The sequence below is a fragment of the Arachis hypogaea genome, chromosome 6 (genome assembly GCF_003086295.3).
Source record: "Arachis hypogaea cultivar Tifrunner chromosome 6, arahy.Tifrunner.gnm2.J5K5, whole genome shotgun sequence".
In the NCBI taxonomy this organism is placed as follows: domain Eukaryota; kingdom Viridiplantae; phylum Streptophyta; class Magnoliopsida; order Fabales; family Fabaceae; genus Arachis; species Arachis hypogaea.
The window spans coordinates 5,890,713-5,903,078 of record NC_092041.1 but is presented as its reverse complement, the minus strand read 5'-3'; the positions used below and the strand labels follow the sequence as shown (position 1 = coordinate 5,903,078).

The 12,366-nt window shown below is 30.9% G+C and overlaps 1 protein-coding gene across 1 annotated transcript; it reads right to left on the bottom strand.

Annotated features, from left to right (window-relative positions):
• Window positions 1–5,931: 5,931 nt before the first annotated feature.
• LOC112695591 (importin subunit alpha-4) lies at window positions 5,932–10,844 on the bottom strand. The gene is made up of 10 exons (XM_025747989.3): window positions 10,304–10,844; window positions 9,540–9,636; window positions 9,252–9,343; window positions 9,022–9,153; window positions 8,625–8,810; window positions 8,292–8,455; window positions 7,997–8,075; window positions 7,626–7,754; window positions 6,852–6,979; window positions 5,932–6,558 (listed from the first exon to the last, which is right to left on the bottom strand). The coding sequence occupies exons 1-10, from the start codon at window positions 10,535–10,537 to the stop codon at window positions 6,177–6,179; spliced, it is 1,623 nt and encodes a 540-aa protein (XP_025603774.1). The 5' UTR covers window positions 10,538–10,844; the 3' UTR covers window positions 5,932–6,176.
• Between the last annotated feature and the right edge of the window lie 1,522 nt (window positions 10,845–12,366).

The following is a 12,366-nucleotide window of genomic DNA, read 5'->3' as shown; positions in this document are numbered from 1 at the left end:
TGTTTTAATATTATTCCTTTGTATTTTAGTATTTTAAAAAGTTTTTTGGTCTAATATCTTTGTTTTTTGTTCTAATAATCACTTTTTACAAAAAAAATACTAAATAATCCCAAATTAAAAAATTATGTTGATTAGTACAAGTATTATCGTATATAATTTAATTTATTTACACATTAATATAATTGATTGAAAATAAATAATAAATAAAACTAAAAAATAATTAGAAAAATAGAATGTTTTTAATTACTTTAAAATAGATAATGAAGTAAGTTAATGGTACTACTTTATTTAGATTGTTAATAATTATAAGAATAGAAGGTCGATAATTATATAAAATAGACACTAAAATAAGTTTTATGGTACTAGATTGATTTTGAATTGTTAATATATAGTCTTAAAAATGATAATTTTGTACAAAGAAATTGTTAATAAAATTTTATAATCTCTGTATTAGATTCATGTATTTTATTTTATTTTACTTTGTACAAAAAATTGAAACTTGCTTTTTTTTTAATTTATTATTTATATAAAGAATAGTAAAATGAGTTATATGGTATTTTAACTATGTAATAATTTTTATTTTTACTTTTTACAATGATAAAACATGGTTCTTGTTGCACTTATATAAAATATTGTGATACACTATTAAAAAAATTATTAGGTGTTATCAATACAAATTATAGCTCTTACACTGATATATTAATTTAAATGATAAGTTATTAATGAGTGTCTATAACAAAATCACTTTAGCATATGTAACATAAATTGATTGGAAAAAATAGATGATTTCATTATACTCTCAAAAAATCTAATAATAACTCTAATATTAATTTATTTTGACTCTCTTTATTTTATACTGAAATGATCTATTATAAAATATAAAATTTAATAATTATGCCATTTTTTCAAATTCAATAATTATGCCCATACTTTAATAGGAATTATAGTCAAATATTATTAGAATTTTTTTAATTAATAGTTTGTTAAAACTTTTAATTATAAAAAATAACTTATTAAATTTGATTTTTAAAAAATATCTTTCTAAAAATTGTTGCACCTATATTTAGTAAATGAAAAAAATAAATTATTTTTAATAAGTACAAAAAACAAAAATCTTATTTGATAAAATAATTTTTAAAATTTAAAAAAATCAGAATAGACATAAATATAAGAATAAATTTAAATTTTATTAATATATATGATTATATTAGACTTTTTAATTTTGATAAGTATAAATTAAATTTGAAAAGTATCTAACTTTTAAAAGTGTACAATCACATACAGATTTTATCAAACCAAATTAATTATAATTTGTCTAATATATCAGTTACTTGATTTAATGAGATAAATATCAAACTAAATTAATATTTTTTGGTATTAATATAATAATTCATAACATAATTTATGTTGTTTAATTGAGTTATTTATTTATTATCATATTAAAAAAAATATTGAGAATAGAAGGCCAATCAGCAAAAGTAATAATAATCTTGTGCATTCATTTAATCTTTAGAAATTTTGATAGATGATTAAACTAATAAAAATATAAAACTGTTTTTAGGTATAGATACAACTATTTTAACTTAAGAATAGTTAAAATATATTAGTAAGTTTTAATAGGTAAAGTTAATCATATTATTTTGATTTTAAGAATAAATATAATACTAGTTAAAATATAAAACAACAAAAATAATTTTCATAATAGTTTCTTTTTTTATGATAATAAAAAAGATACTTTAAAGACAAATTTTATCTCACATTAAATTATATTTATATCGGTTTTAAAATAAGAATAAGATGGTTTGAAAATTGTACTCATAAATTATGAGAAAATTTTTACAAATTCAACTATTAATGTTATTTAAAAAAAAATCTTTAAAATGATAAGATTCTAATGTAAATATTTAAATTTAATCATAAATTATATGTTATTATTAATAATTATTTATTATATTTAAAAACAAGTAAAATTATTATTCATTAATTTCATCATTTTTAATATTAAAAATAATTAAACTTTAAATTTAGTAACTTCATAATTTTTTTATAACGAAAATTCTTATACGTGTTTTCATTTAAAAAATTCAGGAAAAAAGACTATATTTTTGTATATGATCCCGGGTACATATACTTAGTTCTAGTAAAATGTTAATTTATACAAAATTTGCTTTGATTCATGCTAAACAACACCTGGTTTCATGCCAAATTATCGACAAGATCCATCCCTCGGATTCGGCAAAACAAGTAACAACCATGACCAGGATCTGAATTTCTTGTTCCCAATCCCTGCGCTGCTTTTACTCTCTGGTTTTCCCCTCAAAGGAAAACTATATTTGCGTGTAAACAGTTGTATCTTACTGAGAAACTATTGAAAGCAAACTATTTGAAATGATTCAGTGGTGAGAAAGTTATATAAAATAAAATCATAGATCTAGACTTCATTGTTACAGATGTATTAAAAAAATGCAATTATAAATCGTAAAAAAGAGATGTATTTCTTGTATATTATTTTTAGAGTAAATGTCCGATCTCTATCCATTTGTTCGATAGACTTTTTACCTCCTAAAAAACTTAAAAACCTTAATCGGTCTCTATCTACTTTGATATATGTACGTTTCAGTCTCTATCTACTTTGAGTAAATGTCCTTTCTAATCCCTAATCAGGGACTGAAACGTACATATATCAAAGTAGATAAAGACCGATTTGAGTTTTTAGATTTTTTAGGAGTGAAAAGTCAATCGCTCGAATAGTTAGAGAGCTGCAAAGACATTTACTCTTATTTTTATTAGTAAAACTCTTGAATGTTATGAATAATAAATAGTTAGTCTATTACCTGAAAGATTACATATAAATAAAGCATATAACAAAATAAAATATAATTAAGTAACATATGAATACGTATAATTTACTACGTATAATAAAGGTAGTTTTTTTTATTTACCATGCTATGTACACTAAAATCAGTTATAAATATAAAATATATATTAAAATATAAATATATATTAAAAATAAATTAAACCACACATATATTTATATACAAATATATTAATGATGAATTTTAATGGCTGATTTTAATTTATAAATATCATTTTTTTTTAAAGGAGGGAGAAAAAGAAGCATATTTATACAATTTATTTATACAACAACAATAATAAAGTCTTGTCCCACTAGGTGAGGTCGGTTACATGAATCAAACGACGCCATTGAACTCTATCATGTATCATATCTATAGAGAGACCATTTACATGTAAATCTCGTTTGACCACCACATGGATAGTCTTCTTAAGTCTTCCTCTACTTTTCACCTCTTGTCTATCTTTTATCTCATCCACCCTCCTGACTGGGTGTTCTTTCGGTCTTCTTCTCATATGTCCGAACCACTTGAGATGCGATTCTACCATCGTTAGCACAATAGATGTTACTCCAACCCTCTCTCTTATATCTTTATTTCTTATGCTATCCAATCGCATATGACCACTCATCCATCTCAACATCTTCATCTATGTCACACTTAGTTTATGTTCGTGCTCCCCTTTGGTCGTCCAACACTCTGTACCATAAAACATAGCCGGTCTGATAGCAGTGCGATAGAATTTACCTTTAAGTTTTAAAGACATTTTTTTGTCACATATAAAACCAGATGCACTCCCTCATTTTGACCAACTTACGTGGATCCTATGATTTACATCCTGTTTAGTCTCACCATTATCCTATATGATGCATCTAGAATACTTAAAACTCTTAACTTTTTATAGGATGTTATCTCCAATCTTCACCTCTATATTAGGGTTTTCCCTTAGTAGGCCGAACTTACATTCCATATATTCCGTCTTATTACGACTTATGCGCAGACCATACATTTCTAGAGTTTCTCTCCATAACTCCAACTTCTTATTTAGGTTTTCTCTTGACTCTCCCATAAGGATGATATCATCGGCAAAAAGCATGCACCATGATACAGGCTCTTGGATATACTTTGTGAGTACTTACAAGACTAATATGAAAAGATAAGGACTTAATGATGATCCCTAGTGTAATCCTATACCAATAAGAAATTCTTCTGTCACACCACCTTGAGTATTCACACTAGTTGTAACTCCATCATATATGTCTTTAATTGCACGAATATATGCGATCATTACTCTCTTCTTTTCTAAAACCTTCCATAAGACCTCTCTTGGCACCCTATCGTATGCTTTTTAAAAATCAATAAACATCATATAGATCCTCTTTGTTACCATGATACCTCTCCATCATCCTACTTAACAGGTATATCGCTTTAGTGGTGGATATGCCCCTGCATAAAACCAAATTGGTTCTCAGTTACTTGTGTCTCTTGTCTTAGCCTCCGTTATATCACTCTTTTCCATAACTTTATGGTATAGCTCATGAGCTTGATCCCTTTATAATTTCCGCAACTTTGTATATCCCCTTTATTCTTGTAGATAGGTACCAATGTGCTCTTTCTCCACTTATCTAGCATCTTCTTAGACCTTAAAATCTCATTAAAAAGCTTGGTTAACCAAATGACGTCTTTCTCTACAAGACTCTTGCAAACTTCAATCGGGATATTATCGGATTTTACTGTCCTACCCTTTTTCATCCGTTTTAGGGCCTCTTTTACTTCGAAGTCTCAAACCCTTCGATAGTAGTTGAAGTTTTGATCTTCTTCCCTCGTGTATAACCGACCAAGACTCGGAAGAGTCTTCTATCCTTCATTAAATAACTCGTAGAAGTAGATCTTTCACCTTTCATTGATCTTCTCCTCTTGAGCCAACACCTCCATGTCTTTATCCTTTATGCACTTAACCTGATCCAAGATATGATTACAGCCACTTTTGTTTCTTTCTTAGCCGCTTTATATTTTTTTCAATTATCTGCATTGCGGCACAGAGACTACTCTTTAAAGCACACCATTTTTACCTTTATCTTTTCTTGTACACTCGCATTCCACCACCAGGACTCCTTGTCTCTTGGTCCTATCCCTCTAGATTTACCAAAACTTTCTTTTGATGTTCTTTTAATAACTTCTGTCATCTCTCTCCACATCTCCTTCACACTTCCGTTTCCATCCCACTTTACCTCTTCTTCTATCTGTCTTAGGAAGCTTCTTTGTTCCTCACCTTTTATCCGCCACCACCTCGTTCTTGGGTTCTTCATATGATGTCTTTTCCTCAATTTTTTCTCAACGCAAAAATCCAAGACAAGCATCCTATGTTGTGTTGTTAAACTCTCTCCCAAAATAATTTTACAATTAATACAAAATTTCTGGTCGACTCTCCTCAACAAGAAGTCGATTTAAGAGCTTGTCATAGCATTCTTATAGGTTATAAGATGTACGTCTCTCTTTTTAAAATACATATTTACAATGAGGAGATCAAAAGTTGAGAAAAAATTCAAAATAGTTTTACCCTTGTTATTGACCGCCCAAAAACCATAACTTCCGTGAATACTTCCATACCCAGTCACTTCTCTTCTAACATGGTCATTTAAATCTCCTCCTAAAAAAATCTTATCTTCTAAATATATATCTTGGACTTCCAAACCCACTTGCAATGCATAGACGCTAATCACATGAAATGAAAAATACCTCCTAAAATCCTTACCAGCAATTTTGATTTCTTACGAAACACTTGAATATTTTTTACGAATTTGAAATTCCATCAAGCTAGATATAGGATTATCATGCTAAAACTTGCAAAATTAAACATCAATCACGTGGTTTTCATTGCCAGAAACTAAGGAAAACGACTGAACAACGAACAAAATTAAAAAGTAGGTAGGAGCTGCCCAACCTGAATTTGACATGCAGTATTTTCATTCAAGAAAGGTAGTTGATCGAGTTGTTTCAACTTTCAACCCTAGGAATTAGGAAGCTGCTATTAACCTTAGTTACTTTCCTCTCTTAAGTGAGCGCAACGCGGAACAGATTTAGATACAACTCTTTTCATTTGTCGGTTTTTTTTTTTTTTTTTGGGGGGGGGGGGGGGAAGTGGGAAGAAATCCAACAGAAAATATGGCTATACCATGCTATTTCAACAATTGCCGGGTAAATATGACCTATGTGCCTGACAAAAAATCCTGGCTCTTACTTCAGTGAACACAGCTAAAAATCCATTTAAGACCGGAAAAATAAGAAAACCTAGGTAATCAACAAAAGTAATTACGTATTACTTCACCCGAAGTTAAAACCACCTGGCGGGAGGGTTGGCTGGTTAGTCCCAAAAGAAAAACCTTGCTGAGTACCATCCCCGCCATTCTGACTCTGCTCAACTTCCAATTCATCCTCAGCCCAATATCTCTCCAAAATCTTCACAGCCCTCTCATAAATCTCATTGTTGTCATGGGTCTGCAGATTTTCAATCTTATCCAATCCTTCACATTCGTCAACCATTTGAGCGAAAACATTGATCCCGCCGTTGTGTCCCATTTCCTTGTCAGCTTCTCCAACCTTTAAAATGTTATCCAGCCCCTCAAGACAAACTGTCACAATCCTTGGGTCGGGACATGTCAATAGATCACACAATGGCTTGATGCAACCTTGATTTGCCAGGAACCTATAGCAATGTTCATCACAACATATTGCAACCAAAGTAAGCATTATAAACACAAGTTTATAAAATAAAACCCATAAATCCCAAGTTTGTATATAATGCAGAAATAGACGAAAGTTTCCCTAGCTTTAGAAAGTAGGACCCGATACATGCATTCTTTTCAAGTTTTTGTTGCCTTTACAGTCTTTTTAACCTGATGGAAAAACCGTGTATTTTCTTACACCCAGAAATATCCCCCTAAATGGTGAAATTGATGATACAGGAAATTCAAATGTAATAGTGAAGAGAAACCATACTGAATCTGCTCATGCGATCCTCCAGAAGTTGCATTGGAAATGGCCCATGCAGCTTCCTTCTTGATTTCAAATTCTGCATTCTGAAGAAGATTGACAAGAGGAGGAATAACGTTGGCCTCAATGACAGCCTGTAGCAATACCCATATTGGTTACGGACTTACGGTTGTTAAAATAGAAATGAAAACTGAAACGCACATAGTGAATTAGTAGAACACGTTAAAGCAACCAGAAATTGTTCACTTAATAGCAGTATTAGCAACTACTAACTAGCCAACATTATTGTTAATAATTTCATATCAATCACAGTTATTTCCAGGTAATTTTAGAATAATGCTACACATCCAAGTCTTTTTGTTAACCAAGTCTAACCAAGCTGATCTAACATAACTAAAATCAGTTATGGCTAGCATTATTCCAAGTCTTATTGTTTAACTTGGTTCATAAAAAGACTTGGATGTGTAGTATTACTCTTTTAAAAGGCCAGTGAATAGGAACTCTTTTACTCCAGCACTAAATGCATGCACAAAAGAATAAACAAATTAATACCACCCGTTTCAACAAATATGACCTTGTCCTTACCAGATAATATGACATCAAATCATATATGACCAATATCATGAAACCAAGATAAGAGTTGGGAACGAGCGAAGAAATTTTAGACTCCACTAATAAATGAATTTATTAATAATAGTAAAAAATATCACATGTAAAGTTCAAGCTCCCTATTAATCCCTCTTAAAGCAAGATAGATTTAGATATCCACCCTCGTTGTACCTGTATTTGAATTCTATTCCCAGCTGTGATATTTGATATCGTCCAACAAGCTTCTTTCCTGATGTTTTTCTTGTTATTTTGCGAAAGAAGTTGGTGAAGACAGGGGAGAACTCCTTTATCAATTACAAACTGAAATACATCGCTGATTTAGTCATAATGAATTCAAGGTGGTATAAAAAATAATTTGGTACTATTATATGATCTTCAGCCTTTATAATGAGATAGTATATATATGGAAAAATATACTAACATGATCCACACATGTACACACACTTGGCCTAGTAATTTACAAAGTTATAACTAGCTCAAGTCTATGAGATAATATGGCAAAAAGACTTTCTTAATAATGAGGAGATAAGCATTCTTTATACCTGAGTCTGAGCATCGTCACCGGTAACAATATTTCCTACAGTTCGAAGAGCAGGTATAAGAACTGTAGGTGATGGATGTCTGCCAAAAGGAACTTCAGTAAGCACAAGTAGTACAACAATATGAAAGTGAAAACAGAGCAGAAAGATAGATGGAGTCAGTAACAGAACAGAAAGATAGATGGAGTCAGTGAGTCACCCATGAGTTTACAGAATACAGAGCGACACATAAAAAGTACGAAGGCATCAAATTAAAACTTTCAGAGGATGCTAAGCTTCAGAGAGCAGAGTAGCTTACAGCAAGAGCTCCACAAGTCTTGGGCATACTCCTATTTCAATTACAGCTTGAATTTTTTCATTTGGGCCATCTGAAAGGTAAGATAGAGCCCAGCACGCATCTGTTAGAACTTCTTCATCATTCAAGTAAATGAGCTCCCGAAGAACAGGCAAGGCAGGCTTTACCTGGTAGAGATCAAATCCAATCATTACTAGCACAATAGTACAGAAGACAAAATATCAACATCACATGAAAGGACGTAGAATAGTGGAAACAAATTCGCAAGGAAGCTTCTTGTTAGTTATACAGGACCTCACAACCTCACAAGCAAGCTTTTATGCAAATGTCCCCAACCTGTTCAAAAGGTGTTGGAGGCTTTCCACGGCAGAAATTAGACAAAGTCCATGTAGCATTCCTCAACATAGATGGTTTAGAATGTTGATTCAATTGAGACAGTAATGGCATGAGTGCACCATGACTTAGAACAAGATCCCTACAGTTTGGGGAGTCACCAGCAACATTACCCAAGGCCCATACTGCCTGTTCAGCACAAGAGATAGTAAAAACTGTCAGAAAATAGAGAAGGCGCCTTTATTTCAGAAAAAATAAATAAGTAAATAAGAGCTTGTGTTATTACATAAAAAAAAAAGGAATAAATTTTCTTCAAACTTCCATCTAATCAGTCATTAAGACAGTAAATTTTAAAATATTTAAACATAAAATCTGGCCAAGAGTCTGAGTAAGACTCAACCTGTTCTCTAACGTCATCACTGCCAGAGCTCAGAAGCTGCACAAACAGGGGAACAGCACCATGTTTAATGACAACTCCTGTGTGCTCAGATGTTCCAGATGCAACATTTGTTAGAGCCCATGCAGCCTCAAACTGCATAGGAAACAATATTGGATCAGCCAGGATAAAACTTTTGCAAAGCAAGTAGAGAGCATTAGAGCAAGAATAAAAAGGTAGAGAAACACCCATACTTGCAACTGTGGTAGATCATGCCTTCCCAAAAACTCCACAAACCTAGGGACAACACCTGCCTTAATGACCTCATCAATTGGAGGGCTGCATTCTAAACAGACCAGCCAATGAAAGTTAAAATTCATATGGGAATATCCAACAACAACAAGTGAGTACTGTACCAATAGATGCAGATAAGGCAATGACAATAGTAATACGATTTAGACAGGATAATCATATTGTTTGATTTAAGTATAGGTGATACATGGTACACCGCAAATTTATGAGGATGACAATTGCATTCATACCAATTGATAATAGCTTTCTAAACTGAGTAGTTGCTTCTAATTGTGCAGCTGGGTCATCGGACCATACTCGTTGTACCATCACAGGAATGCCTTCTAACTGTTAAACAACATAAAGATGATTTTTTAGCAGACCTAAGGTATCACTCCGAAACTTGAAGATTGGAGATCAGTACAAATAGAGGTGTCCCATATATAGTATTGCTATGCTTCAATTCAAAGGCCCAAAAAAGAAAAAAAAGGGGGGTGGATGGGGGGGACTGTCATTTGTTTAACAAAAATGCATTTCTAGCTCCAAACCCTTTTTTTTTCTTTTCTCTTTTCTGACAGGACTGCCCTGAAGCCACTTTCATTTGAAGCATAGATCATCTGGTAAATCCCGGGCATCCTCTCAACTATAGGCAGGTTTATTAAGTAGCTTCTGCCCGAAAGTGCTTTGTAATAATGTACTAATAATGCCTCAGTTAAAATGCAAGTACATAAAAAAATGCCCTAGTATCGTACATTTTGTGTCTACAAGACAAACACAAATCCGATCCAACTAGTACCACATCCTGATTCCGTTGTGGTCCTACGTCAACAAGTCACTACTCACTGCTCACAAAGATCTACAATTCGAGAAACTAATCCGTGATCACGTCTAAGATAACAAATATGATTCCTTCATTGGTTATGCAAACAGAATCGAAACAGCGAAATTACGATCTACAATGTTGCCATCGTGAGAAACGTAAGATTGAAATTGATTGTGAATAATATATACATACCCGGTTGGCGGGGAAGGAAGGAGAAGGGGCATGGTTGTTGTTGTTATTGGGCAAATGAGGGTGAAGGAGAAGGCCCTCCCTTCGTTTCTTAAGAAGACTGTCCTCGCGCTTGTTCTTCCTGATCTCGACCAGGTTGTCCTCCCTCCGGCGACGAGCCTCGTCGGCGTCGACGCCGATCTTGTAGGACTTCTTCCTCGTCTCCGAGCGAGAGTTGGCACTCGGTCGCAGAGACATTCTTTATTATTATTATGACTATAATCTCTCTGGCTCCGTTGAATTTGAATGTTAAATCTTGAAATGGGGGTTATGTGCAGACCAAGTGTTTGAAGAAAGGATTGAGAGTGAGAGAGGGGGGGTGTTGTGTTCAACTAACAAGAGCGAAGAGTGCGTGTGTTGTTCCCTCTCCCACGCAACCAATGCTGCTTCAAAATGCAACCAAATCCCTATTGCAACTCACTGCAAAAGTAAAGTTCAATCTAGCCAGATATTTTAAAATAAATTCAGCTCTTCTATTATTTTGTCTTGGCTAGTTGGCTTAAGTACCAATTTGTTCGAAAGATTTCGCCGAGAAAAAGTCTCTCTTATTGATACAAGAGCCTTAAATAATTTAAAAATACAATAACAATAATTAATAAATATTATATATTTTTAAGTGATAAAAAAATTTATATTTAGTAAATGGTTTATTTTTTTATCTAAATTTTTTAGATAATATTTAAATGATTATTTAAAAGGTTCACAAAAAGAATTTGAAACAAAATTTAATTTTTATATTTTTAAAAAAAATATAATTATTTACACTAAAAAATTAAAAAATTCACTTAGTATAAAATTATTAAATTTTAAAGATAAAAATATTATTTTTTTAATATTAATTACAAAAATTTATATCAAAATTTAATTTTTGACATTTATTTTTAAACTATATATTAATATCTAATGTAGATTTATTTATTTGAATTTGTTTTAAGATTTTATTTTAGAAATTCGAATTTGTTTGTTTTTTTTTTGTGACTGAATTTATTTGTTTTAGTATTATCTATTTAGATTGTTATTTTAACTTTATTTTGTTATAAATATTTTTTGTAATATTAAACTTTTTTTTGTGCTTGAAAGATTTTAATTTGTTAGAACAATAATATTAAAAACTAAATATTTAGTGACGACACCTAAGTATGCTTATTTTAATATTTAGTTTTTAAAATTGTTATTTGAGTAAAATATTGTTTTTGTCTCCCAACGTTTGGAGTAAATCTCAAAGTTGTCCCTAACATTTGAATCGTCTATTTAAGTCCCTAACGTTTCAAAATTTACTCTACGTTGTCCTGCCGTTAGGGATATGTTAATAGAATTGACGGTGGGACAAAATTGAGACCATTTTGAAACGTTAGGAACTTAAATAGGATGAAAATGTTGGGACAAAAACGATATATAAAAATAAATTTAAATTTTATCCTTTACCAATATCAATCTTTTACGGTACATAATTATTCAATTATTTTTTAATCACATTTAAGTAAATTATAATTAAATACGTTACTTTGATTCTAAATAAATTTTTTTTATAATTTTACTCTTAAAGATTTTTACTCATCATAAAATGATTGTAAAATGACTAGAATCACATTATTTTATTATTTTATTGTATACGTATCATTTTTTTCCTACAAGTTTATGTACTAATCATTCTACAAATATTTTATGATAGTAAACATTTTTAAGAGTAAAATTATAAAAAAAATAAATTTATTTAGAATAAAATTAATATGATTAAGTGTAATTTACTTAGATGTAATCAAAAAATAATTGAATAATTATGTACCATAAAAAATTGATATTATTGAAGGATAACATTAAAATTTATTTCTATGTATCGTTTTTGTCCCCAACGTGTTCATCTTATTTAAGTTCATAACATTTAAAAATCGTCTCAATTTTCTACACCGTCAATTCCGTTAACAGATTCTTAATGATAGGACAACATTGAGTCAATTTTGAAACGTTAGAAACTTAAATAGGACGATTCAAAGGTTAGAAACAATTTTCAGACTTACCCAAACGTT

Bases quoted from the DNA above. Each gene is read 5' to 3' on its own strand.
- LOC112695591 (XM_025747989.3), bottom strand. From the start codon at position 10,537: ATGTCTCTGCGACCGAGTGCCAACTCTCGCTCGGAGACGAGGAAGAAG. The intron at 9,344-9,539 runs GTATGAATGCAA...TGGTCTGTTTAG, and splicing joins TAGAAAGCTATTATCAATTG to AATGCAGCCCTCCAATTGAT. The intron at 8,076-8,291 runs GTAAGCTACTCT...TCCTTTTGGCAG, and splicing joins AGACTTGTGGAGCTCTTGCT to ACATCCATCACCTACAGTTC.